The sequence below is a fragment of the Pongo pygmaeus genome, chromosome 3 (assembly GCF_028885625.2).
Source record: "Pongo pygmaeus isolate AG05252 chromosome 3, NHGRI_mPonPyg2-v2.0_pri, whole genome shotgun sequence".
In the NCBI taxonomy this organism is placed as follows: domain Eukaryota; kingdom Metazoa; phylum Chordata; class Mammalia; order Primates; family Hominidae; genus Pongo; species Pongo pygmaeus.
In genome coordinates this window covers 38,048,674-38,075,209 of record NC_072376.2, presented here as the reverse complement: position 1 = coordinate 38,075,209, position 26,536 = coordinate 38,048,674, and the positions used below count along the sequence as shown (strand labels likewise).

Here is a 26,536-nt window from a genome sequence, read left to right as displayed (position 1 = left end):
GGTACTGGACCAGTGGCGGCCACAGATCACAAGCCGTTCCTGGTCATCCACACCACATCACACGTGTGAAATCTTGTGCTTCTGCTCCAGGTTCCAAGATGCACGCTACTATGCAAATGCTGGGTAGACCTAAATATACTTACTCTTGCAACAATGCTTGTGGGGGGGACACTGAGTTCATTAAGGGGGGTGACATTTCTTCAGGATAATAATCTGTCCTCTGTGGTTCGATCCCAGGTTCTATTTTAATTTTTTTCTGTGATATAGGCTTCTCATATGATTCAATTACAGGTACTAAAAAATAAAAATAGAAAAGTCACTTCACGTAAGTTTACCAATTTCAGCTTTTAAAAGCTTACTGCATAGCTCCTATCTACAACACAGATATGACAGGTTTATTTGCCTTTGGCAGATTATAGCAGGAACAAATCTGGGGGAGATTTTTGCCTCTCCTGACCATTATTTTGTCAGTAAGCAGCAAATATAGGGACCTGGATTCTAAGACACCAGCCCTGAAATGATTCGTTCTTATAATTCTGGATTATTTCCTTTCAACCCCTCAGTCCTCTGTCTATGACCAGCTGATAAACAAGGTGGCTTTTGATCGCCAATAGTTTACGCCACGATCAAAAAGGATTTATTAAATGCCTTTTGTACCTAGAACTATGTTGGTATTCAAGAAAGCAACATAAAGTCAAGATTCTTTCTATCCCCAAGTTGACTATTACATAGTGAAAGTAATCATCTCATGGTATCAAACAGACAGCCTGGTTCTTGGGATCTCTTCCAGTATCAACACTTTAGGGGGGGGAAAAAAAAAGGAAATGCCTTAGGCAGATGAGTATTTCCTTGGAAGAGTTCAACAGCTCTTGCCCCCATGCTTCCTCACCCACCCCATCTGGTGAAGCGCCAGTACACTAAGCAAGTGCAGCGGCATGGAGCAGTGGTGGAATTTACCTTGCATGCTACTACTGGAATTTTCCATCTCCTCTGATAAGGAGACCATGAGAGGCTGCTGGAGGTGACTCGTGTACATAAAGGGGACGGGCTGCACCACCACCGGCTGGATGACGGGCAGGATCCCCGGGCTCCGTATTCCATGCCGTGAGAGGGCAGCTGCCATCACTGGTGGCATGGACAGTGGCACGCCGAAGGGCTGCACGCCTGGAGAAGGGGGTGAGTATTTTTTTATTGGTGGGCTGGAAGAAGGCATGCTCAACCCAGGCGAGGCTCTCCGGTGTGAGGACGGGAACTTCAGAGAGGAGGGCGAATTCCCAGCCGAAGGGGGTGAACTCCGCTTGTTCACCGTGAGGTCCACTGGCTCCATCTGTATTCCATGCGACAGACCTTCTGGGGTCTGAAAGAACTTCTCAGGCAATGGTGTGGAGTAGATGACCCCATACTTGTTAGGCTTCATGGATTCCATGTAATTAGATGGGTATGACTATTAGAAAAGAAAAGGAAACGTGTCAACAGCCAAATAAGTCCATTCACTTGAAACATGAATTAAGAAAAATATGCTAACAAGGCACTTAACAATTACATGGGCTTTGCAAAATAGTTTAGATTTCGATATATACGTGACCTTAAAAAATTGCTCAGAGAGGTGGTCTCAACAACATTAAAAATGCTATGAGAGGCGGTCTCAAAAATATTAAAACTAAGATCATTGTGGTCACTACTGCAGATGAAAAATCTGAAATTTAATCCTAAGATGATTCCTGTGTCAAACATTAAGGTCGATACCTGGCAAAATTCTAAGACAGGTAGATAGCACAGGCTTGGGGGCCATTATCATTAGGAGTCAGAGCTGGGGATCACAAGAACCAGTCAAGCCAAACCAACCTGGCTGCTTTTCTGGTGAGGTTTCTTGATGAGCAGGAAATGCTCTCTAGCTTGGTGTCTAACTTTGGCAGGACAGTTCTTTCTCAGGATAAGTAGTGTCTTCAACTTCAGCAGGACATTGATTTCTCATCATATTTGTGTATAATAAGCAACAATGGGGCTGCATGATAGACAGTACCTTTCGTTTGATGGGCTTCAGCAGCTGTATAATCCATGCCTAGGACTGGCCAACAATCCTAGTCAGCCTGGAACTGTGCTAGTTTCAGCACTGAAAGTCCCACATCCCATGAAACTCTACAGTCTCAGGCAAACCAGGAGGGGGTCAGTCACCATACACACCTTTGTACTGAAGGCCACCGTCACTGCGGCAATGATATCCTTGGCCCTAACTTGCTCAATGTTCTTATTCAGAATCTGAATGAAGCTGTAGACTTGAATGGCAAGTCTGTGGATGACATGGAACTATAAGAAACAGCTAACGTGATATGACTCACATAAGGAAATGCGGTGCTCAAAGTCATTCACACAAGCTGAGGCCCTGTGTTCTCTCCTCTATACCCTGCTACCCACTCATCAAATGAAGCTGGGGCACAAACAAGGGAGTGCAGAAGAGACAAAAGAGTCTGTTTCCTTCCCAAGATCTGGTCCACAACTGACCTCATTTATCTTCAAACACCTTTCTCTCTTTAAATATCAGGATAACCTAACTTTCATCTGCCAGCTTTAAATACAAACCAGTCATCATAATTTCACACAATGGGCACTATCCTTGACCATGGAGTTCACCTAAATTACTTCTGTTCCTTAACTAACATTTTGTTGTAAATTTTCTTTGTAGAATGCAACCTAATTTTTAATTTTAAAAAAATTAAATTCAATATAAACCATTTTCTTTACTAGGCACTTTAGGGAAACTGAAATTTTGCATGTCAAGCCTGCTTACCTGCAGAAAATTCTTTGTACTTGAATGTCTGACAGTGACAGTGATAAACAACATATTGTGCTTCTCTTCCAGCTCTAAAATCCTATGTGTTTATGAGTTAGAGGCAATACTAACTTGGGATGCAACCAAGAAAACCCAATGGTGCCTTGTAATTAAACAGCGTAAATGCACTATTAATTTCTGGGTCTCCTTGGCCCCTCTAGGGGCCACTATTGTTGAGTTATGACTGTGGGACAGCAGTGGTTTTGATAGGGATTCCTACTGAGATCACCCTCTTTCCTCTCTGGGCTTGGTCTGGGTGAATCCTCGGCTGGTTATGCATTGGAATCATCTGCGTTGTTTTTAAAATTGATGCCCAGTCCCTGCTCCAGGCCTGCGGAGCAGCCTGTTATGGAGGAGTCAGTCAGTGAAACTTTTGATCACATAACTGTGTTTATCTTTATCTGGTTTGGACGTCAGGTCCTCACGGTTAAGATCAAGGTTATGGGATAACCTATACAATGAGCTTATGCACATGCCATCCTGGAAATCCCTTCTTGTCCCTGCTTATACAAGAGATGCGCACTGTCACGGGCTCTACTGCTCCCAACCAGAGCTTCTCAAACTTTACTGTGCACATCCATCTCCCTGGAGCACTCGTTAAAATGCAAATTTTGAATTACCAGGGAGTGGACCAAGGGAACTTAGGCTACCTTTTGAATAGCAATGCTCTAAATGACAGAGATAGAAAATAAAGATACTAAAGGTCTATTTAAAGGAGGGAAAAATAATTTTCTTTTCTTTGTTTTTCTTGAGATAGGGTCTCAGTGTTACTCAGGCTGGAGTGCAGTGGTATGATCACAGCTCACTGCAGCCTCGACCTCCTGGGCTCATATGATTCTCCCAACTCAGCCTCCGGAGGAAGTGGAACTACAGGCACGTGACACCACGCCTGGCTAATTTTTGTATTTTTTTTGTAGAGACTGGGTTTTGTCATGTTGTCCAGGCTGGTCTCTAACTCTTGGGCTTAAGTGATCTGCCTGCCTCAACCTCCCAAAGTTCTAGGATTACAGACACGAGCCACCACGCACAGCCAGTTTTCACTACTAACACTACTTAAAAACAGGAACATGAAGGATATAAAATCAGAAAACACAAAATGCATAAAAACGGCTTTGAGTTATAGATCAAGGATCAAATGAAGAAAAGATTCTCTACCTTTCTTTAAAGCCAGGCACGCACAGTACCAACACAAGAGGTCCAAAAGATAGCAACATTAAGTATTAAATAGATTTAAATTTAAATATTAAGATGGGTATTATTAAAAGAGGCACAAGGTTCATTAACAACAACAACAAAATAAATCCATTATAAATCATGTACATTGGAGGGTTTCAGGAAGTAATTAAACATAGGAAGGAGAATGATTTCGCCTAGTCCTAAAGTCTAATGTGCTTTATATAATTCTCCAAAGGGCAATGGTTCTGGTACTAGGAAAAAACTTTAGGAAATGGGAGGCAGCATTGTTTCTATTGACCAAAATGTAGCTTCTCCCTTATTTTCAGCCCTATTCTTCCAAGACCTCCCTATGACCTAGATTTTAATGCCAATAGTTATTGGCAGCTAAATGGGAAGCAAAATGAGGACATAGTTTTATTGCTGTCATATTTGGATTTTTCTATGCATGGGGTGAGTTTTGGGAGAGTAGGAATTTAGAACCTCCAGATTTGCAAATTTAGTAATATTCTCAGGTTTCTCAAGCCATTAAGACAGAAAAAGCCACGCATAAAGCTAAGCTTTATCAACATTATGCAGTTTGCCGATAAGTCTGTTCTCAAATGAATGCCCTCATTCCCTCTACTGGATGTGCGATTATTGTAAGGTACAAGACTAACTGTGGGGAGAGACACATTTGGACACAGACACCCAACTCTGGGCAGACAATTAACTGTTTCCAGCCCAACTGCCTCACAAAAGGGTGAGGACATGTGGCCTCTCAAACTGGTTCACTTTATTTGCGTGGCACACACAAGCTTTTGCAATCAGCTTCCAACAGTCTGGTGCCGTGTAGGGACTGACACGGCAGGGTGTGTGCTCTGGGCAGGTACAACCTGGTAACAGTCTTTCCCCTCTGTTCCAGACAGTTCCTATGTTCTATCAAAGCAATGCATACAAGCACGGCTGTACTGGCCCCATATCCAAATCAGAGAAAAGTGTTGATGAAGCAAAAAATGTGCCTCTGGCCACGGATGGACCTCCAGTGCCCTCTGTGCATGCTGCTTAGTCCAAGAGATCCTGTGTCCTCGAACAGAGCAGTCCAAAGACAAGACACAGACATGGGTCTTTCCGGCTTCTGCCTCTGGCCCCCACTAGAAATCATAAGGGCTTAAAACAATGGGCTGGGCCAGGCATGGTGGCTCACACTTTTAACTCCAGCACTTGGAAAGGCTGAGGCAGGAGGATATCTTAAGGCTGAGAGTTTGAGACCAGCCTGGGCAACATAGTGAGATCCTGTCTCTACAGAAAAAAACAAAAATGTAGTGGGGCGTGGTGGTGCTTGCTTGTAGTCCCACCTACTCAGGAGGCTGAGGGAGGAGGATTGCTTGAACCCAGGTGTTTGAGGTTGCGGTGATCTCGCTACTGCATTCCAGCCTGGGCAACAGAGCAATACCTTGCCTCAAAACCAAAACAAAACCAAAAAAAAAAAAAAACACAAAAAACCAAAACAAAAAAACCCCCACAAAACCACTGATCTGCTATAAGAAAAAGGTATTTCCGTCTGTAACATGTACTCAGATGTTCACACCCCTGCATAGTGTGCATTTACTTATTGACTGCTGCTTCTCACTGCACTGTGAGGTGATGAGGGCCTGCAATAGGTGCTCAATTAATACTTGATGAATGTGTAGTAAATTAACACATTCTCTTAGCAGGTTTTTATTACTGATAAGGTGAAGAATAATATACCAATTATTTTGAACTTTGAAAAAATGATTTTAATTGCGACAGGGAAAGAGGTACCACGTTTGGATAATTTTCCAAAGCTCTATCACTTTATGCTAAGGTGATAATTGCAATAGTTTCTTATTTTATGAGGAATAGTTTTGGCGAGCTTTCCATTATAAGACAGTTTCAGTGGACGGAATGATGGAAACATGGATGAACTCTCTATTTCACTATTCATCAACATGAAAAAAAGTGAATGTCCATGACAGGTCAAGTCAAAACAATCTTCAACCAAGAGAGGGTTCCAGGCACAGGAAGGCATGGTGCGTGTATAAACACACACTCTGGGAAGAGCAAATGGCATGCACCCCCATGCAAACAAAGGTAGAAAGCTCTCTTTCGACCAGGCTTGAAAAAGCCATGAAAAGCTTCTGTTAGAACAGAGCAGAGGAAATTACTGATGTGACATACTTTCCTATCTATAAGGAGTCTGTTAGACGACTGAAGATGACAGAATATTATTAATCTTTTCTTCAAAAGTAATCTTTCCATAGGAATAGAAGAATACTTTTAAAGTTTGTTTTTTGATTTGTTTTGTGTTTTTTTACGATTTGTTTCCTTGCTCACTTCCTGAATTAAATCCTTTAATTTTCAATCTTTTGGGAAATGGTAAAAAAAAAACAATTTATGTACATGCGCATTTTTTTTTTCAAAAAAAAAACCAGAAGCTCGGGGAGCTGCTGGTGATTTTGCCAACAATGAGTGGACGTTAAGTAGCAGAGACTGAAGGCACAGACTTGGGGAGGGAGAGTCTCCTCTGTTCCTCATTCTTGCAAATTTTAACAGGGTGACCCCAAGCCTCAAAGCACAAGGCTAGTGGAGAACAGTATAAGGGCTTATATTTGATTAAGAGGGAAATGACACGTCCTCACTTTCTCTAACCTATAGCAAAAGCACAAACAAGTGATTGTTTCTGCTATGCTATCCTTTTAGGGGGTGGGAAGAGGGGGAGAAATAAGTTACCATAAAATATTTTTATTCATCTATAGAAATTAAAAATATTTTTACAAATGTCCTATTGTGCCTTAATGTTTACTACATTGACTTGAATAGCCAAAGACTTTGACCTTCAGGTCAAAGACTGAATTAAAAAGAAAAAGGAATAATAAATCAGGTTCAATATACTTCACCTATGAAGGCAGGAAAGACGAAATTTGAAGACTTAAGAGTGGAAACAAAAGCTTTTTAATTTTTTTAAGTAAAATCATTTTAACACCCCACTGCTCAAATGTTTCTGTTAACTGAGGTTGCACTGAATTAAGAAAAAAATACTTCCTGCTGAAGAAAGTTAAAACCAAAAAAAGAAAAAAAAAAAAACCAACCTTCATTTTAAAGGACTGACAGTAACTTTTGGTGAAACTAAATTCTAAAAGTGTCAGTTGCAGTTGAAATCTAGTACATGAAGGAGAAAAAGACCATTAACTGCAAAATCACTTCTACATATTTTAATTTCATGTATTAATACGTTACAACAATACAAGTTTAACAGTTACTTCAAATTCATTTTATTCCACATTTTTTTTTCGGTTAAGTGCATTTCCTTGCACTTAATTATATATATCACACCAATTTAGCAATGTGGATCTTCATTTTAGCTTTATATTAGACTCCTGAGCCTTATTTTCATGCTTGATTAAAAGCACTGGAAGTACATTGAACAGTAAAATGCCTAACTGATGGCTCTACACCATTTGTAAATGAATCATATTCTCCAGTGCTAAAAACCTATTCCTATTTCAAGAACATAATTAATGGGGAAATTTTATACCTTCATTTTCCTCTAACGTGATCATGTAGTGATGCTGGGGAGGGGGATTTGATGAATACAGTGACAGCACTGAATAACATTTGAAGTAATTTAGTTTTTTGGCCAGGAGCGGTGGCTCATACCTGTAATCCCAGCACTATGGGAGGCTGAGGCGGGTGGATCATCTGAGGTCAGGAGTTCAAGACCAGCCTGGCCAACATGGCGAAACCCGGCCTCTACTGAAAATACAAAAATTAGCCGGGCGTGGTGGCGGGCGCCTGTAATCCCAGCTAGTATGGGGGCTGAGGCAGGAGAATCACTTGAACCTGGGAGGCGGAGGTTGCAGTGAGCTGAGGTCACACCACTGCACTCCCGCCTAGGCGACAGAGTGAGACTCCATCTCAAAAAGTAATTTAGTTTTTTGATTAATAAAATCCTGATTGCTCAGTTGCTACCATATTCAGACACTTGGTTATTCAGTTATCATGCTGGAATGTAAATGTTATTTCCTTAAAGCCCCTCTGACTTAACTTGCATTATAGATACTGGTAAACACTTTACTGGCTTAGTAATATCCATGGCAACTCAGCTCCAAGGGCCTCGGCGTGACCCCCGTGTCTCGTATAAACATTTTTGGCAGGAACCTCCAGAGCCCATGCATAAGGATGATCTAATTTTGCAAGCGTGTCATTACCAACCTTCAGTTACACACAACTCGGGCCAAGTTTTCCCCCTTGTGAATATTTTCCGAGCCCGTGGAAGAAAAGAGCAAGACAGAGTGGGAGCGTTGCCTTGTTATTCAATATTCACTCAACCAGAACCCTCAAGTTGAAACCACTCCCTGCTCTGAAGTCAGACACCTGCCTCTGTCACCATGTCTCACCTCCATGGCACTGGTGTTGTACCTGCAGAAACCCCAGACTCCTCACTAGTCCCTAGCGGCCTAAAAGCAGCCAGTGGCCTGGCTCCCATGAGGGGCTGGCTTAGCGCTAAGGTGCTGAAAAGGACAATGAACGTAATTCCTACCCAGCCAGACTCTTCCAAGTAAACGAGATTCCGTCCTCACTGCCAAGTCTTTCTCTTGCTGGCTTCCCTCAGTCATCTCATATAGTTACAGCTCCATATGGCTGTTGTCATTGGTTTTTAAGCAAATCATCCTATTCTTAATATATTTTTACACACAAAAGGGCTGAGGAATTTTTGTAAACTTACTTCTGTCATGAGAGGATTCACCTGTGGCCTAAGTTCTATGCTGATCATATCTTAGGGGGACACCGGGCACAGGTCTTAAGGAAGCGCAGACCCCATTTAAAGGATCCACAGCTGCTAGGACAGTATTTAGCTCACTCATACCTGGTGGCGTTGAGAAAAGTTTGCCTATGAAATGCCTGTCAAGCAATGAGTGATTTTTTTTTTTTTGAGACGGACTTTCGCTCTTGTTGCCCAGGCTGGAGTGCAATGGTGCGATCTCCGCTATCTCAGCTCACCGTAACCTCCGCCTCCCGCGTTCAAGCGACTCTCCTGACTCAGCCTCCCAAGTAGCTGGGATTACAGGCATGTGCCACCACGCCTGGCTAATTTGGTATTTTTAGTAGAGATGGGGTTTCTTCATGTTGGTCAGGCTGGTCTCAAACTCCTGACTTCAGGTGATCCTCCCACCTCGGTCTCCCAAAGTGCTGGGATTACAGGCGTGAGCCACCACACCCGGTCATGATTTCAAGGAATAATTCAACACACAGTAATGTTATCATCACTTGGAAAAAATAAGGCGAGGTGTTCAATCTTGGAAAACTTACCACTGAGACAGGGTCCATGGCCTCTTGCTTGACAGGAACTGGGTCAAACATGAGCATTCTTTTAGTTAAACCTTCTAGGGTGCTCTGGTGTTCGGCCTAGAAAACAAAACAAGGTATCCATCTAAGTCTCAAGGTTACTTTAAATGCAAACTAGTAAAAATAAAATATAGCCTGGGCAAGGTGGCTCACCCCTGTAATCCCGGCACTTTGAGAGGCTGAGGCAGACGGATCACCTGAGGTCAGGAGTTCGAGACCAGCCTGGCCAACATGGTGAAACCCCGTCTCCACTAAAAATGCAAAAATTAGCTGGGCGTGGTGGCACTCGTCTATAATCCCAGCTACTCGGAAGGCTGAGGCAGGAGAATCGCTTGAACCCACGAGGCGGAGGTTGCAGCGAGCCGAAATGGCACCGCTGCACTCCAGCCTGGGTGACAGAGCGAGGCACTATCTCAAAAAAAAATAAATAAATAAATAATAAAATGAAATATAATACTCCTCACCCCACTTCTCTACTCCTTTTTCTCCCCTACCCCTGGAATGGCTGGAATTTGTTTCCCTTACCTATGAAAGATGCCATTTACATAATTAAAACCAGACTCCATGGTCATAACCAGATGAGAGCCAACCAGCATTTCTAACTCAATACAGAAACCCTGACTTTTCTGGAACACTATGTACAGCCCCTTCTCAGCACCAAAGCTTGCTTGGGATTGCCGTGGAACTCTTTAGAGGTTCAGATTACATATGATTGTTAAACATCTTCCCTTTTCTCCTGATGTTGTCACAGAAAAATTAAGGGAAAAAAAGACAAGCAAAAAGAAATCCTAGAACCAACCATCATTAAAATTTCATTTTTATTCTAACAAACCCTCTTTAAAACTGGGCTCACAGTGTACATGGTATTTAGTACCTATCATTTCACTGAACAATTTATGCGAAAATGTTTCTTTTACAGTAAGTATGGTTCTGCACCATCAAATACCCCGTGCCACTGTGTGAACATATCAGTTTACTTAACTTCTTCCTCTTTATTAGGCACTTAAGGTTGCTTCTAAATTTTCGCCATTACAAACAGCAATGAGCCTCTTTAAATATATTCTCCTGCACACCATTAATTTTTAGGATAAGTTTTCTGTAGGGGAATTCCTGGGTGAGAAGTATATACATTTCCCAAAGCGCCTGATGCATCATCTGGCAAAGACGAACTATTATTTTCATTAATAAAATACAACTTGTTTCCCCAAATCTCCACCAGCAACATGTACTTGTTTTATAAAAGATAAACACCTTGCCAACTTGTTAAATCTCACGGTGGCAAATGATTTTTATTCTAAATTGATTTGGTTATTGAAGTTATTTTTTTTTCAGCTTTATTAACCATTTGGATTTCTTCTTTTGAGAAATGCCTACTTAGGGCTTGACAGCCTCCACCACTTCTTACTGTTTTCTAAGCACTTTTCACATATGAAGAATATTAGCTTGTTTTCACTCAGATTTCTCCTCATTAGGAAATGAGCCTATTGTAAAGGAAATATCCACCTTGATCCTGTCCTGTCCCTTTCTTCTGTTGTTCTCTGCTTGTCATCCCTTCTATTTTCTTCTGTGTTCTGTATAGTCCACTTCTAACACTAATCTACATCAAGCCGACTGCTTCTTCACAAGATGAAATATTCAGTCTGCTCAATGTTCAACTGTGTCTCCTCAGTTACAGAAACACTGTCCTGCTACTAGACACACTTTCAGAAATCGACTTCAGGCACTCACTAGCCAAATTTGGTTTAAGTGCTCAGTGCTTTGGTTAGAGGTAAGGTCTTTATAGATCACCCTGGTTTGAGTGGCAAAGTGAACAAGTTCTAGAGTGAGTTTCAACTGAAGAAGTTGCAGCAATCCAGGGTTCTGGATTACTTCTTGTATTTCAGTGTTAAAAACCCCCATCCCCACCGCCATGATAGCAATCCTATAATTTGTTGTGTTGGTGCTCTACGGGTTATACTAAGATATCTTCATATACAATTATGGAAGTGATACTATATAGCTCTTGTGCTTCGTTGATTCATTGAAGAAAGCCTATTTTGAATCTCATGACAACACATGAATTTCATCAATAACTCCACATAAGGCCTTGACTTCAAAATTATATTTTCCTACATCACAGGGTGTATTGTAATCTGCAAACACGATTTGATACCAAGCTGCTCAAATCAATGGTGCTACTACCCTCTTATGTATTCCAGCAAGAACAAACTGCAACAGCCAGTGAAAAATAGATGATTTCATAATGAGGGATGAAAACGCTTTTGTGTCTTGGGATCTCTTATTAACCAGTTCCCAGCCTAGCAGCTGTACAGATGAACATGGTTCTAAGAATTGTTGTCCAGTGCCTCACAGTGGACCATAAACAAAAGATGTGAGATCTCCTGCTTACATCAATGAGGTCAGATCATTTAGCAGCCCTGACTCATGGCTGGTCACCCTGTGGCAGCCTCCCACCTCCTCACCCCCAGTTTTTTACACTGAATTCACTCTTCCAGACTCATCTATCCCACCAGAGAGTATCTTGATGCAAATGCTTCTAAATTAAAGCATTCACATTCTCAGGTGTATAAGGAAGGAGCCATGTTTTTGAGACTCAAGCAGGCTGCAAACTAACGCAGCCATGGGGCAAGAGTGATCATCTGTAAAATGCAGAGCATGCCTCCCTTATCTGCTTCTCAAGGATTTAGATCTATCAAATGAGATTAAAACACACACACACACACTCCTTTTGCCCTCATTTATATCCACATGCACATAAAATCTGGATATATATTCTGTACACACAACACTAAATGTGTTGGTTCCAACTTTCGGAGCAAAAATGTCTGGTGTTTGCCTCTTTGCTAACATACCTAGCCTTAGAGGTCTATCCCCCACCCTTAAATAAAACTCAGAATAGATTCATTTTCAAAGTTAACAGCTGCCTACATCCTGTATGAGGTCTCATATAAGGCCTTGTCACTTCACAACTGTACCACTGCAAAAACAGCTTCTGAGCGAGGCCAGCATCCCCACACTTCATGTCATCCTGCACTCTTTACTACCACTAATTGTAGCACAGCAGAATAAATTAAGCCGATGGGCTCTGGAGTTCCTTTTTGTTCAAATTCTAAGTCTACCATTTAGCTCACAGAGCTTTCAATGACTTTGTCTAATGGCCACAGCAACGACTACTGAATCCTTTTAGAAATGAATTACACATTAATGTGCTACATCTTTTTATCATTAAGACATTATTTAAATCACTACTGTTCTTTAATTTTTTGTTTTATCTAAGTTTAAGGAAATGCAAGACTTGTAATCCTAAGAGAAACACAGTCTAGTATAAAACACTGGCACTGGCTGGGTGTGGTGGCTCATGCCTGTAATTCCAGCACTTTGGGAGGCTGAGGCGGGCGGATCATTGAGGATAGGAGTTTGAGACCAGCCTTGCCAACGTGGTGAAACCCCGTTTCTACTAAACATACAACAAATTAGCCGGGTGTGGTGGCGCACGCCTGCAATCCCAGCTGTTCGGGAGGCTGAGGCAGGAGATTTGCTTAAACCCAGGAGGCGGAGGTTGCAGTGAGCCCAAATAGCGCCACTGCACTCCAGCTTGGGCAACAAGAGCGAAACTCTGGTCTCAAAAAAAAAAAAAAAACACTGGCACTAACAAAACCTGATTTACTTTTACTAAAAAATAATTACAAAGGTATGTTTATTTGCCCAGAAATGTAACTCAAAGTAATCCAAATGTTGATGAAGGGATATTCTCATTACAGAAGTATTTAAGTTAATAAACAAAGAAGGAATGATAGGATTAGAATACCTATTTTTGAAACTCCTAACTAAATAATGCATTCCTGGACATTAAAAAAAAAGTCTGTGTAAAATTCAAATATCACAATGAATAGAATCAAACTCACTGACTATTTCACATGTCTACAAGCACTTTGTTTCCAATTTGGTAGCTTCTGATAATAGCTTTTAAATGATGATGCTTTTAGTGATAGTCACAGGATATAAAACAAGAAGATAAAGGACATGCAAAGAAAATGCCTGGAACCACACACCCAAAACTGTTAACAGGAGCTTCTTGGGAGTGGCAGTGGGTGGGACAGCTTTCTATACATCTGTGTTCTATTTTTAAAGTTTATTATTTATATGTATTTTTATTTTGAGATGGAGTCCCACTCTGTCACCCAGGCTGGAGTGCAGTGGAACGATCTCGGCTCACTGCAACCTCTGCCTCCTGGGTTCAAGCGATTCTTCTGCCTCAGCCTCAGCTGGGATTACAGGCACGCACCACCACTCCTGGCTTAGTTTTATACTTTTAGTAGAGACGGGGTTTCACCATGTTGGCTAGGCTGGTCTCGAACTCCTGACCTCAAGTGATCTGCCTGCCTCGGTCTCCCAAAGTGCTGGGATTACAGGTGTAAGCCACTACACCCGGCCAAGTGTATTATTTCCATAATCAAAACTTTTAACAAAGACAAGATAGGGAAGCCAAGCTAGGAAGGAACCAAATTTAGAAAGAGAATCAAACACATGAACAGAAATGAGGCTTCTGTTTATGTATTTGCAAAAAATTTCTATACTTTGCACCCATATCTCTGACTAGAGGGACCACTTTTGTCATTGGTACTGATTTGTTTACAGGTTCTGATCTACAATCATAAAAGAGTGACTATAAAGTCTTCAAAGTGCCTTCCACATAACTGAGAAGTAACTTAAGCCCTGAAAGAATTAGGGTCCCTAAACTTGGCAGTCTTTGGTACCCATGGGTGGCTCAGTGCACTGGGGTTATTACCATTCTGAAAGAATGCTAAGTAAACCACAAATGCTTAGAAAATCTATCATACAGTACTGACGGCAATCTGAAGCAGAACCAGTAGGTGGCGCACTAAAACAGGCATTAGAGACCAGGACACTGGCAGTAAATCAATCCAGTTGGCCAACCTCGGGGTCTTTAAACCTAGTGGGTTTTAACCAGGCTCAGGAATTCTATTAATCATTTTATGTGGGTATCACAGAGAAGAGGAGGCTCTAAATGTGGTTCTATTTTTTCTGACGACTATTTTCCAATCATAAACACATTTACATCTTCATTATATTTAACTAGCTTAGCTAGCTTTAGAAATACATTAGCTAGTCTTAGAAATACATTCTAATGCTAAACTAAGCAATATCAGGATAACAAAACTGCATCTAAAAGGGGGGGAAGGGCAAAATTGTTTTTATGAAAGATTCTAAGTTATTGAGGTGCTTAAAAGCAAAAATATACAGGAACATCACCACAGCCAAAATAATTTTCCATAACTGGAGCAAATGCCATCTTCCCCAGCTGTGTTATTTTGCAGAGAAAGGCCAATAAAAATGAACGGTCCTCAAAAAGGAGAAACATGCTCTTTCCACCTACACTTCTGACTTTTCAGATGTTAAAATAAGGGTCAAATTTCTGTCAAAATGCAAGACTGCGTGATTATAGATTAAAAGGCTTGGTGAATCATTGACATGAAGTTTCAGAAGTAATGCAGCCGTGCTTTGGAGCCCTATCCAGTGGTGTCTGAGGCCTGTGCACAATGGCTTTATGGGGTGGGGGGGCGGGGCTGCAGGTGAGCTGCAGGGCTTAGAAACACACACACAGTCCTTCATGGAAGAGGAGGTTAGGGGGTTACTAAACCTCCTCTGAAAGCAGCTTGCCTGGAGGCTAGAGCATGATTTATTACAGAAACGACCTTACAGACAACTGCCTGCCCCTTCCTGAGGGAGGAGGAAGGTGGAGAGAGAATGTGTACGTATCAGGAGCAGTTTCTTCCCTGTTTCTTGGGGTTAGAGCAAGACCTGCCTCTGACGTTCTCCCTTCTCATCTCCCTATTTCTTCCTTTTTCCATGCCCTCATTTCTTCCCACAGATCCTCAAAGGGTGCCTGCATTATCTTCCCCAACCCAGGACTGACCCCGAGGCTCCAAATCACCTGCCTTCCTCCAAGCAAACTTCCGTCTCCCAGCTGACCTCGGCTAGGCGTACGGAGCAATACACCAACACACCATCGCTAAGCCTCCCTTTCAACTGTTCTAAGTTTTTGGATTTTTAAAAGAGAAAACATATTATCTTCCCCCACCCTTACTCCCCAAAGGAACTTTAGGCAAAGAAAGAAAGAAAAAAAAAAAAAAGGCTGTGTGTGCATGTGTGTGTGTAATTCTTGGCTAGGAAAACTGGGCAGGCAAGCAACATCCCTGTAGCTAAACTTCCTTTCCAGAGAAACTTTTCTCTCTTCGTTTCTTTACCCAAATTCTTCAAAATCCCCCAATGGCTCAAGTATTATTTAAGGACAGTTGCCCTAGCCAGAAATACAGGGGACAGGCAACAGATGTCAGCAGGCATTTTTAAGCTGGAGGCTCCCTGAAGAAAAGCTAAGCCCTGGCACCCACCTGGAAATTCCTACCTGGACATTCTTGGAAATTTTCATGCCACTCCGTGATTTTCACCTGTCTTACTACGGCTGGTTTGAAAAGGAGAAAAATTCCATGGGGTGTTTCTAAATCTTTGCTCCTCATGAATTAGTTATTTTGCATTAATGTGTATTATAAACGGGAAAGAAATTAATTATTTCGTTTCAGATGAAATATAATGATCCAGTGAGCAAACAACCCACCCTCTCTCCTCTCTCTGCTAACAAGCCACCCAATTTTACTTTCCTGCCTCCACCCATCTGCTCCACCCTATGGAGAGTTGCCAAGGCAAGTCCAACTTGTCCAAACAGGACATGGCTTCAGATAAGATTCTGCCCACACCCTGTACTTCGGAAAGACCACGTGAAGCAATTGGTTTTGCATGTCAATAAGGACAGGTGCAAAGGTAACAACCAAGCAGAAGCCTGACAAGTTTCCAAACTGAGGCCTAGCAAAGCAGGGCTGGGGGCGGGGACACCCAAACCCATGCTACCCTCTAAGTTCAAGGCCATCTGGCTAGTGGCATTCCATACCCTTCTTAGAGAAACTGCAGCAAACTCGAATCATTTTCCCTACTAGGGTTACACAGTTGTTTATGCTCTCTGACAATTTTGTGTTTTAGTTTTAAGGGCAAGCAACCCATGATAAACTGAAAAATACCCATAATGTCTAATCCTGCTGTGTACATATCTCACAAGGCCTCGCCTAAGCCCTCACAATTCTCCTCTGTGAAGTGTTATATAATCAAATCCAGAAGGGCTGCGTGAGGCCACGCTGCCTCTCATCTGCCTCTGCTCAGTGCCCTCCCTATCACTGGAGACCCACCCAACTCCACCCTAAGGAGCCTCCACCCATGGGGCCCCACCCTGCAGGGAGTGGGAGGCTGGGAGGGACCAGTTGGCTCTGGGCAGCAGCCAGTTCCTGGAAATTCCAGCCTGAACAGGGATGGTTAGAATCTTAAAAATAACCAGAAGGAACCGTGGGGCTGTGATCATTCCTCTGCTCCTGAGGATTGTCCACTGAAGTTCCTCCCAGAGAGCCACTGAAACTTTGGATACAAAACCATGAGCGAAGCCTACCCTCTCCCTTTAAAAATAAGCAGAAAAGAAAGAGAAAAGCATTTTGAACCACTGCTATCAACGTGGCCCAAACCAACCCTACTCCTCCTTGTTCCTGCCTCTAAGGCTGCCCCCTCCCTGCCTCCCATTGGCCTTATTTTCTGGTCCTTCACCATGGAAACCTAGAGGCCATCTCTGAAGCCTTCCTCACCTCCTTTGCTCTCCCCTCCTGCCTTGGGGGCCAGGCCCTCAGCGCCTCCCACCCGCGTTGCTGCAGCTTTTCCGCCACTGGTCTCCCTCAGCCTCTCCAGTCCAGCCCTCGCCCCTTGCCACCCACGTTTTTCACAGATCTCTTCTCATCCCGTCCTTCCCCAGCTCACAGACTTCCCTCCCGTGCACTCCCCGGGTCTGACAGTGGGCTCAGGCACCCATGCTTGGCACCCTGTTCCCCACCAGCTGCCCCCTGCTCCAACAAGTGCCCTTCATGCTGGCTGCCCTGCCCACTCCCAGGCCTTTGTTCATTTTTGGCCCTGATGCCGGGCAACCGGCAATGGAATGCCCCCTCCCCTTCCGGCTTATCTAAATCCCCCTAATTCTTCAAAGACCAGCTCAAGGCCCTCCCCACTCTGCAGCCAGCTGATTGCTCCCTGGGGGATCCAAGGCCGCCTCTTCTTACCTAGATAGGCCAGGCCTTTTAGCTTTCCCAGTGGTGCGTCCCACACTGTCACCAGTACTGGGAAGGACAGACAGGCAGGCCTTGGCCTTCCTGAGAGGGCTCCCTCCCTACTCCCCACAGGAGATCGGGCTTGTTCCCTGAATGAAGTTTTTATGTCAAGCCTAAGGAGCTAACAACATAAGAGCACTTAGCTTATAGTAGGAGTTCCACAATCATCTCCCTTTCCCTCTGAATGCACTTGAAATCTCCCTTAAACAAGTAATAGGGACGAAGGGCCTAACTAACTCTAAGGGAAACCTAGTAAACCAAACTTCCTAAGAAAAAGTTATTGCCCCTAACCTTAGCCTGGCCCATCGTGTGTACTCCAGAGACCTTATCAGTACCATCTTCAAATAATTTATTATTATCTACTCAGTGAGGTCTTCTAAACAAGTCTAGTGTCGAGGTCTCTACTGTATTTTAAAATCTAAAATAGAAAAAAGAAAGCGAGAAAGGGAGAGAGGAGGCAGGTGGGGGGGAACTGCATGGGGAAGGGGTGTGTGCACAAATACAGGTTTTTGAAAAGGGATCAAGGAAGGCAAGGGGCTAAGTGATGTCACAGGTTTACTGCCAATCACCACCACCTTCGTGATTGGTAATCCCCAGGTGCTGTTTAATCAATGAGGTGGTTACTACCTTCCCGTTTTACTGAAAAGAACACTGAAACAGAGAGGTCAAGTAACCTGCCTAACATCACACAGCTGCTAACTCGTGGAGCCAGGACTTGAACCCAAGGTAGTCTGACTTAAGACTGGTGGCCTTGGCACACCACTCTTCCACCTCCCCAGGCAGAGGACAACATTACACCAACAACAGTAAGTACAGGATAGTGATTTCTGTGAACAGGTTGGTCCCTGGAGAAGACAGAACGTGGGGACAGTCTGTTTACATTAGTGACAGTTTCCACTCCTTCCAACTGGCCCCTGCTGCCCACCCTGTCTCAGTATGCACACTTGGATGCAAGATCAAAAGACACATTCTGAAGGCCCCAAATTAGGCAATTATTCTTCCTGGCCAGTGCACCTGCATTGTCGATATAACTGCTGAGAAAAATTGGCAGCTTGACCCAAGTAAATACGGAAATCCTCATAATAACTGTACAAAGGTGGAAGGGTCAGGTCCTCATCCCCATTTTAGAAATGAGGAAATGGAGGAACAGAGGTGAAATGACTCGCCCAATTTCACAGAGCTGGTTGGAGCTGCAGCCAGGAACAGAAGTGTGTCTGCCTGCAGACCCGGGCACTTTCTGTTCTGCTTCAGAGCCTGTGCTGTGAGACCGACTTTTAGGTAATATCGCCTAATGCTGGGGTCATTCCCCAGTAGGGAGGGTACACTGGCCCATGGGAAGCAGTGCCAGGGGAAGGTTCCAGCAGGCAATTAAGATTTCAAAATGCCTTTTCAGGTTAGATCACTGTAGATCTACTCCATCCTATGGCATAACTCAGAGTAATGATTGCACATAATTTGAGATTAGCTCTAATAAGTAGGTACTCAATAAATACTTGTGAGATGAATAAATGAATGGATGTCAAACTACACTTCTCATATGCTAGGATAAATTAAGGGCAAGGGCCCTGGAATGATGGTGCACCAGGTGTCCTACATGGAAACTGTCCAGCAGCTGGTGAAGCCAGCCTGAAACCTCATCTTCTAAAATGCAAAGTAAATGTGAAAACTTTGGGAGCCTGGGAGAGAAAAACTCCCTGGTTTGGAAACTCAGAACAGGAACTTGATCTTACAAATGAAAGAGGCTTTGGAGTGTGAAGCTTTGGAAGGTACCAGGGGTGCAAAGTACAGGAACAGATAAAGGAGTGGATTTCAGTGATTACACTTAAACAACAGTGGTAGCAGAAAGAACAGCATATAGGCCAAAGGAGAAAAAACCCCACACTTGATTTGCAAGTCGCTCTCCAGGGTAGAATCCGCTGACCTCAATATCCATTTGATCTCCTATGTCCAGATTTGGCCAAACTCCACTGATTTGGATTGAGACTAGCTCTGGGCCATCCCTGGCAGGATCCACAAGCCTTCCAGAGACTGACAACCATCTTGAGGATGTCCCAGACTAAGCAGGGCAATTCTGGGTCCTCCTGCAAAGGGTCTGCCTCAGGGAGCGCCCCCTTACAGGAAACAGGGTAAGTAAGAGCCAGACCCAGGGTTACATGAAATGCATGGGCTAGAGGGCCACTTAACTTGCTCTCTTCTGTCTCCAGCCCTTCTAAATAATTAGATGGAGAAATGATAATGAATTCAGCCTGCCGACACAATGGAGTGAGTTTCAAAAACCTCCAGGAGCCTGTTTTGCTAAAGAAAGAATTTTACTACAAACCCTCTGACCAACGGATACAAAATGCACAGATCATTTTTTTTTCTCTTACTGTTCCAGAGAATATGGTCACATTACAGAATTAGGACAGGGCCAGTTAAGAGGACACCTTTTTTTTTTTTTTTTTTTTTGAGACAGAGTCTCGCTCTTGTTGCCCAGGCTGCAGTGCAGTGGCACAATCTCGGCTCACTGCAACCTCCACCTCCCAGGTTCAAGTGATTCTCCTGCCTCAGCCTACTGAGTAGCTGGAATTACAGGTGCCCACCACCACGCCCGGCTAATTTTTGCACTTTTAGTAAAGACAGGTTTTCGCCATGTTGGCTAGGCTGATCTCGAACTCCTGACCTCAGGTGATCCGCCCACCTCTGCCTCCCAAAGTGCTGAAATTACAAGCGTGAGCCACCGCACCCGGCCAAGGACACTATTTTTTTGCTTTGGAAGAAATGAATCCTAGTTCTGGTTCAGAAACTGTCAACAGCATTGTGCCTCTTCTATGACTACTAAATTTCAAGGAAAGAGAGCTGAGTTGGGGGGAAAGGCAGGGCTATCCCCGCCTTCAGACAATGCTGTCCCTTATCAGGGCAGACTGCTGTCTGGTTTCCTGTCTCCAGCTCAGGCATGACTGCTTACGATGAGAAACGTGGTCTAAGAAAGGAACAGAGTGGTCTTGAAAATGAGAATGCTAGCGACCACCATAACCCTCTTCCAACTCACTCCCAAGAGGAATTCTGACTAGAATATCACATACTAGCAAACCAGATATCAACTGTTTTAAGATTCTAGGGATTTGTTTTTTTAAAAAGCTAGAACCAATGACAAATGAAGCACTTCAGAAAGAATCCAAGTTCCAGAATAATGTAATTGTAATTCCTAGTACCTTCAAGAATGAGGTTGTGTGTATTTATTTTTCTTAAACACAACTGGGTGTGAAAACAGAGAACAAGAAATGATGTCTAAGAAATCTGTCATTTTATAGCAAAAATGTTGATTTGAAAATATTAAGAAGGCAAGTATCTCAAGGGGGGATGGAGACACAATGAAATTAAATTAGGAATCATGATTTATATGGTTAAGAAATAAAACTCTTGTTCCCATTTTTTTGGTAATTATAGCAAACTATAAGATAGGATAATTTTCCCCAACTATTCAGCTTAGCATTTAGAAGCTTGCAGAATTTTTTTCTGATAGAATATATTAGACCCTAATTATCTCTATTAACCACTTCATCTCCCTGCAAAAGAGAGAAGAAAGAATTTGAGGAAAGCCAAATAAAGACTCTGTTTACCAAACCTAGTTAGACTGTTAGCAACTTTGGAACCAAAACAAACAAACAAAAAAACCTGCTTCTATTGGAGTTACTTATGAATTTTAAGCTTAAAAGTCTCTTGTCCTACAGGTCAGCTAAGTATTTCCAGTTGCTTTTCCCAAAGGAGAAAGAACTTATTGGGACTTCTAAAACTCCCAGCTTTTTTCATAGAAGGTTATCAGTAGCCAACTATTTGATACTAATAACTCTCTTAATATCATATTTTATACTTTCCATTTATACATAAAGAATGTGGTGGAATGTGACATTTAAAACTAATGCATCATTATCATCAATTTTGGGGAGAAGAGAGCCTGATTTGCTGCTTCAGCAACTCTTTAAATTAATTCCACGGAGATGCTGTAGATGATTCAATCAAAAAAAAAAAATCCCCAAGTAAGTTTACAAGAGCACTTTCCAAAACTTTTCTTTTTTCAACCAAATATTTCCTTAAATCTTAGTTTCTCAAGAACTAACAGAAAACTAATATTAAGGCAGATCTTAAATAGTTATCCCAGAAATTCATTAACCCACAACTGATAGAATATTTTTAAAATAATGAAAAATATTATTGTAAAACAAAAATGAGAAGAGCATTCTTCTTGTTTTCAAAATAGAAGATTAAAATTTTCCAAACAATCTATCATTAAAAGAATTTGTTAATGCCAGTTCTCCTTTTCTTTGAGCTTTTTAATTCTTAAAAATGGGTTGGAAATGAGATGTAGAATATTGCACAGTGAAATCTTTGTCCTTAAAACATTATCCTGATATTTAAATCTTTGTCTTTAAAAATAAATAATCCTGGGATTTTCTCAATGTCTTATGCTTTGCTTCAATGATTTTTCTAAAGATTTCTCCTTCCAAACATAAGCAAGACTTAAACTAAGGCCAGGCTCCCAACATTGCTTAAATTCTCCATCCACGGAAGCCACCTGGAGCAGCCTGGGTTAAACGTGAACGAGGGTGGACCACATCTTTCAGATAATGCTAGGTCTTCCAAACTGTAAGGTGTTAATCCTGATCCAAAATTGACAGCTTCAGGGCAAAATGCCTATCTTAAAACAAATGCCCTAACCACCTCAACACAAGAATTACAAACAAATAAAAACAAAACTCCTTTAGGTTTCTTTGCCAAGATGGACCCGAATTTCCCCAAATCACAATCTGGCAATAAAAAATTTAAAAAGGTAAAAGCATTTATTCACCCAGACAAATGCAGTGGAGCAAAGGGTGTACGTAAAAAGGTTAACTGACTTCTCATTATGACATAACACAGGCGTCTTAAGCAATATCAAGTGTGTAGAGACATGATAACTCCATGGGTGGGGATACAGAGTTTAGGGGCAGGGACCTCAGCCTGGTCTGGGCTACTGATCTACCAGAAAACAGCCTGAAACAGGAAAGAGCACACATATGCCACTTGGAATGTATGACGCAAACCCCAGCCTTGAAACAAAGAACAGGAAACAGCTCTGCTGGCTGTGCTGGAGAGAAAGCACAGAGAAACATTTAGCCGGCCCTCCCTGACCCTATATTCATGAGCAGCTGGAGTTTTTTAAGACAACAACAGGGGGGTGGAGGTGTTTGTTCTATGGGTGTGAATAATAACACCAGCTTTATACAGGGGACCTGCCCTATTTACAAATAAGAGCTGCCACATACAGTAAACATCATAAATGAAATGTGATTTTATCATATTCAAGCAGCAGAGACCTTCCTAATGAACACTAGCCTCCCTCCTGATTTCTTTTGTCCCTTTCTGCCCCATTCCAATGGCTAGTCCCTAGCTCTGATCAAATTCTGAGTTAGGGTAATGATTATGGTTCAGCCTCAGTGCATCAAGAGGAAAAAAGATAGAGCACTGCTGTTAGGAATTCAGATTACAATTGGGGTACCCCACAGAACGAAAATTGGAGCAATTGTAAGCCTCCTTTAGTTACAGAACTAAATTCCAAGACAGACTGTGGGACATCTAGAGTAACCGAAAATTTTCACTGTCTTTTTCAAATGCAGTTATACACATTTTTGCACAGAGCTGCTCATCTGTTCAACATATACACACGTTTACAGAAATTCGCCTTTTAAGAATGCGATTCTGTTCCTGACATTTATCTAAAAATTATTATACAATCTGTACACCAGAGTACTAATTTCTAGAAGTCATTCTAAAATGTCTATTTTCCCTTTGAGTTATTTTTAAGATAGTAAAATCCATTCACAGTTCCTTTCCCATTATTTCTCTTTACTTTGTTAGCCAGGACTGTTTAACTCAAGCTTACGTTATCAGAGATTTAAGAATGTGGTGTGTGCAGACTAAGTACAGGTAAGGAAAAAAAAAAAAAGAAAAAAGAAAAAAAGGAAAAAAAAAAAGCATCACTGTGCCCATAGCAACAAGATTGGGTTTTAATTTAGAAACTTTGCAGTGAATAAAACAATAGCTTTCTGCAAAACTCTGTTGTTGTTTTGTACCTGACAAGGTTTTGTGGTCTAAGCAGTTACTTTTCTTTGTTATTCCCATGTTGAGATTTTTATACTTGCATTCTCTTTCATGCAAGCTAAATGTTCTTTACAATGTATCATCATTAAACTTACCGATAGTACATTAGGTTTTTTTCTTCTAATAAATAGTTCTGCAGCAAAGCCCACTGACTGCAGAAATGAAGATACCAGTTTCTCTAGGGAGTTTAATTTAATCGAACATCTAATTTCAGGTTTCTATTAACAGCCTAAGGTCAACTAACATACCTCTTTTCAAACCAGAAGAAATCATTCGTGGACACTTTCCTTAAACACTATTACTAACTCCAAAAAATTTGTAGATATTAATGCTAGCAGATTGTTCTTTCCCCTAAAAGCAAGTCTTCTTCCCTAGGGTGAGGCAGATCATCCAGATGAATTTCTCTTATAAAAATGCTCCTTCAAATTCATACAGAAAAGGATAGCACAAAACTGCTGTGTGGAAAAACCTATAATGAACAACTGGCCTATTCCCCACTTGATTTTGCTGGCATATTTCAGGTACTTGTCAGAATACCACTTCATACTTTTTCCCATATACCAGACTCTTGTGAGAATATAATCAATATATTTAAAATGTCTTGGGTGATATTAATGGAAACATAAATTCTGAGTAAGAAATTCAGTGGTTAAGTGTAAAATGTTTATTTTACTGAAATACAAGAAGGTGAGCAATTTCCAATTTCCGTTTAACTTGACTTATTAAAAATAACTCTCATTCACATTCTTCTAGTATTATTGTATACTGCTATAAAATTTAAACCAGAAAAGTGCCTCTCCTTGTCAGTAGCTATCTGCCCAAAAAAATGAATATGACAATTTCAAGTCTTATCTGCCATCTCTAAGAAAGCCACTTGGAAATGTTAGGTAGGTCCCATGGGTCCTGATCCAGGGATCTGTCCCTGGGTCCCCATCAGGCTCGGCCGCAGGCAGTTGCCTAAGGCGTCCTCCGCCTTCAGCCACGCTGCAATCCTTGCTCCAGGCACTGCGGCAGGTTCTCTCCATGCCCCCGGGAAGACTCTCCAAACCCGGCCAGCTCATTTCTCCTGCCCCGGAGGATCCAGACGCCCTGGCAGCTCCTGGGCTCCAGAACCAAGAATGGGATGCTGCCTCCAATCCCAATTGCCCTAAGTTTCTTTCCAGCGGGCCGGGAGGCTGCTCCAAGTTTGCTCTGCCGGGCGAGCGGCCGCGCGCCGTGTCCTGGGAGGGGGGCGGCGGGGGGCGCGGGCGGAGGGCGGGGAGGGGAAGGACGCGGGAGCCGGGGTTGTGGTGGGGAGGGGGGGGCACCGGGAGGGGGAGGAGCAGGAGCGCGCGGCCTCGGCGCTACCTTTCTCCAAACAACGTTGCCACACGCGGAGAGCACGAAGATTTCTGGGGCTTTGGAGGGAATCGTGAGCGGGCGGGAGGAGGCCGGGGACCACACAGGTGAGGCCCCGCCCGCGCCCTGCCCGGGACGGCGGCGGGCGCTGCCGGCCCCGCTCCCCCGCACCCGGGGTCTGCACGGTGCCTCGCCTCAACCCCTCACTTTTCACCGCGAACCCGTGATCCCCTCCTCCTTGCTCGCTCTCCGCCCCCACCCCGGCTAAGTGGAACCGCCGCACTTTCCCAAGCCCGCAGGCGCCCCCCCCACCAGCGCTGCACCCCCGACCCATTCCCCGCGGCCCCCTCCAGGGGAAAAAATGAAACCAGACTGGCCGAGGAGGGGGGCGGCAGGGGCCGGGGTGCGGAGCAGAGGTGAGGCAGACGGGACTTACTTTGCGAGGCGCGGTGCGGGGCGCCGCCGACGAGAAATAAAGGCCCCGATCCGGGCTGCCTGGAGCCCCCCGAGCGCAGCAATGTCAGGGCTCCAGTCCGGGCGGCGTTGGCGGCCGCAGGGGACGGGGACGGGCGCGCGTGCGGCGGGCGCTCTCGCTGCGCTCCGGCTCGAGCCCCGGCTCCGCGCGGCTCCGCTCCTGGCTCCCCTCTGGCTCCTGGCACCAACTCCGGGCAGTCACATGACGCCGGCGCCGCTCGCTCTGCGAGCCTCCCGGGGCTGGCGGGGTAAGTAGAGGCTGGGACCCGGGGTGGGAGGGTCAGGGAGGGGAGAGGGAGCCGCCGCGGCCGCCCGGGCTGGGCGGGTCCCCACCCACTTGGGTGGAGGCAGCCGCCGGAGGGGTCGGCCGAGTCACTCGCGCAAACACGCACCCCGCCCTGCGCCCTTCCCCCGCCACCCCCGCCTCCCGCGCCGCCTCCGCCCCGCCCCGCCCAGTCACCCGGGGACGGCCTGACAGACACTCATTATTCCCCGGAGCCGGGCGCCGCCCCGCCGGCCCAACCTGTCCCACGAGGCGCGGCGCGGCCGTGGGGCTGGGCGTGCGCGGCGCGGCCTCCGCCCCCCGCCCGCGTCCCCGCCCGCGTCCCCTCCCCGCGCCCTCCTCCCCGCGCCCTCCTCCCCGCGCCCTCCTCCCCGGAGTCCGCGCCCCGCCTGCCCTCCCGCCCGGCCCCACCGCCGCGCCGCCGCCCGAGCCCGGGGGGAAGGAAGGGCGGCGCTGCCCGCTCCGGGCGTCACACGGCTGCGGCCCGCTGCGCCGCTTCCAAAACACACAGCCGGGCTCGCGGGCGAGCCGAGGCGGGGGGCGCGGGCGGCCAGGGCCATCGATCAGCCGGCTCCAGCGGGAAGGGCGGCCCTGGGCGCGGCGGGAAGGGCTGGGCCCTGCGGCCGACGCGGTGCGGCCCCTCCTCGGCTGAGCGCACTCTGCTCACTGGAAGAGAAAAGCCGAGCCGAGGCGGCCGTGGTGCAGGAGCGGGTGGGCCGGGCGGGTTCGGGAGGGGAAGAGCGGCCGCTGGGG

At 44.4% G+C, this 26,536-nt stretch overlaps 1 protein-coding gene across 2 annotated transcripts in view; it reads right to left on the bottom strand.

The window, feature by feature from the left end:
- Window positions 1-25,996, bottom strand: part of KLF3 (KLF transcription factor 3) — a 36,923-nt gene extending 10,927 nt beyond the window's left edge. The window contains exons 1-5 of one of the 2 annotated variants that reach the window (XM_063664465.1): window positions 25,981-25,996; window positions 25,463-25,740; window positions 9,317-9,412; window positions 958-1,444; window positions 144-294 (exon numbers count right to left, since the gene is read on the bottom strand). In XM_063664465.1, coding sequence (XP_063520535.1) covers window positions 144-294; window positions 958-1,444; window positions 9,317-9,373 — 695 coding nt within the window. In that variant the 5' untranslated portion in view covers window positions 9,374-9,412; window positions 25,463-25,740; window positions 25,981-25,996. Of the gene's footprint in view, window positions 1-143; window positions 295-957; window positions 1,445-9,316; window positions 9,413-25,462; window positions 25,905-25,980 lie in introns of those variants that run through there. The other variant, XM_054485262.2, reaches the window with a different exon arrangement.
- Between the last annotated feature and the right edge of the window lie 540 nt (window positions 25,997-26,536).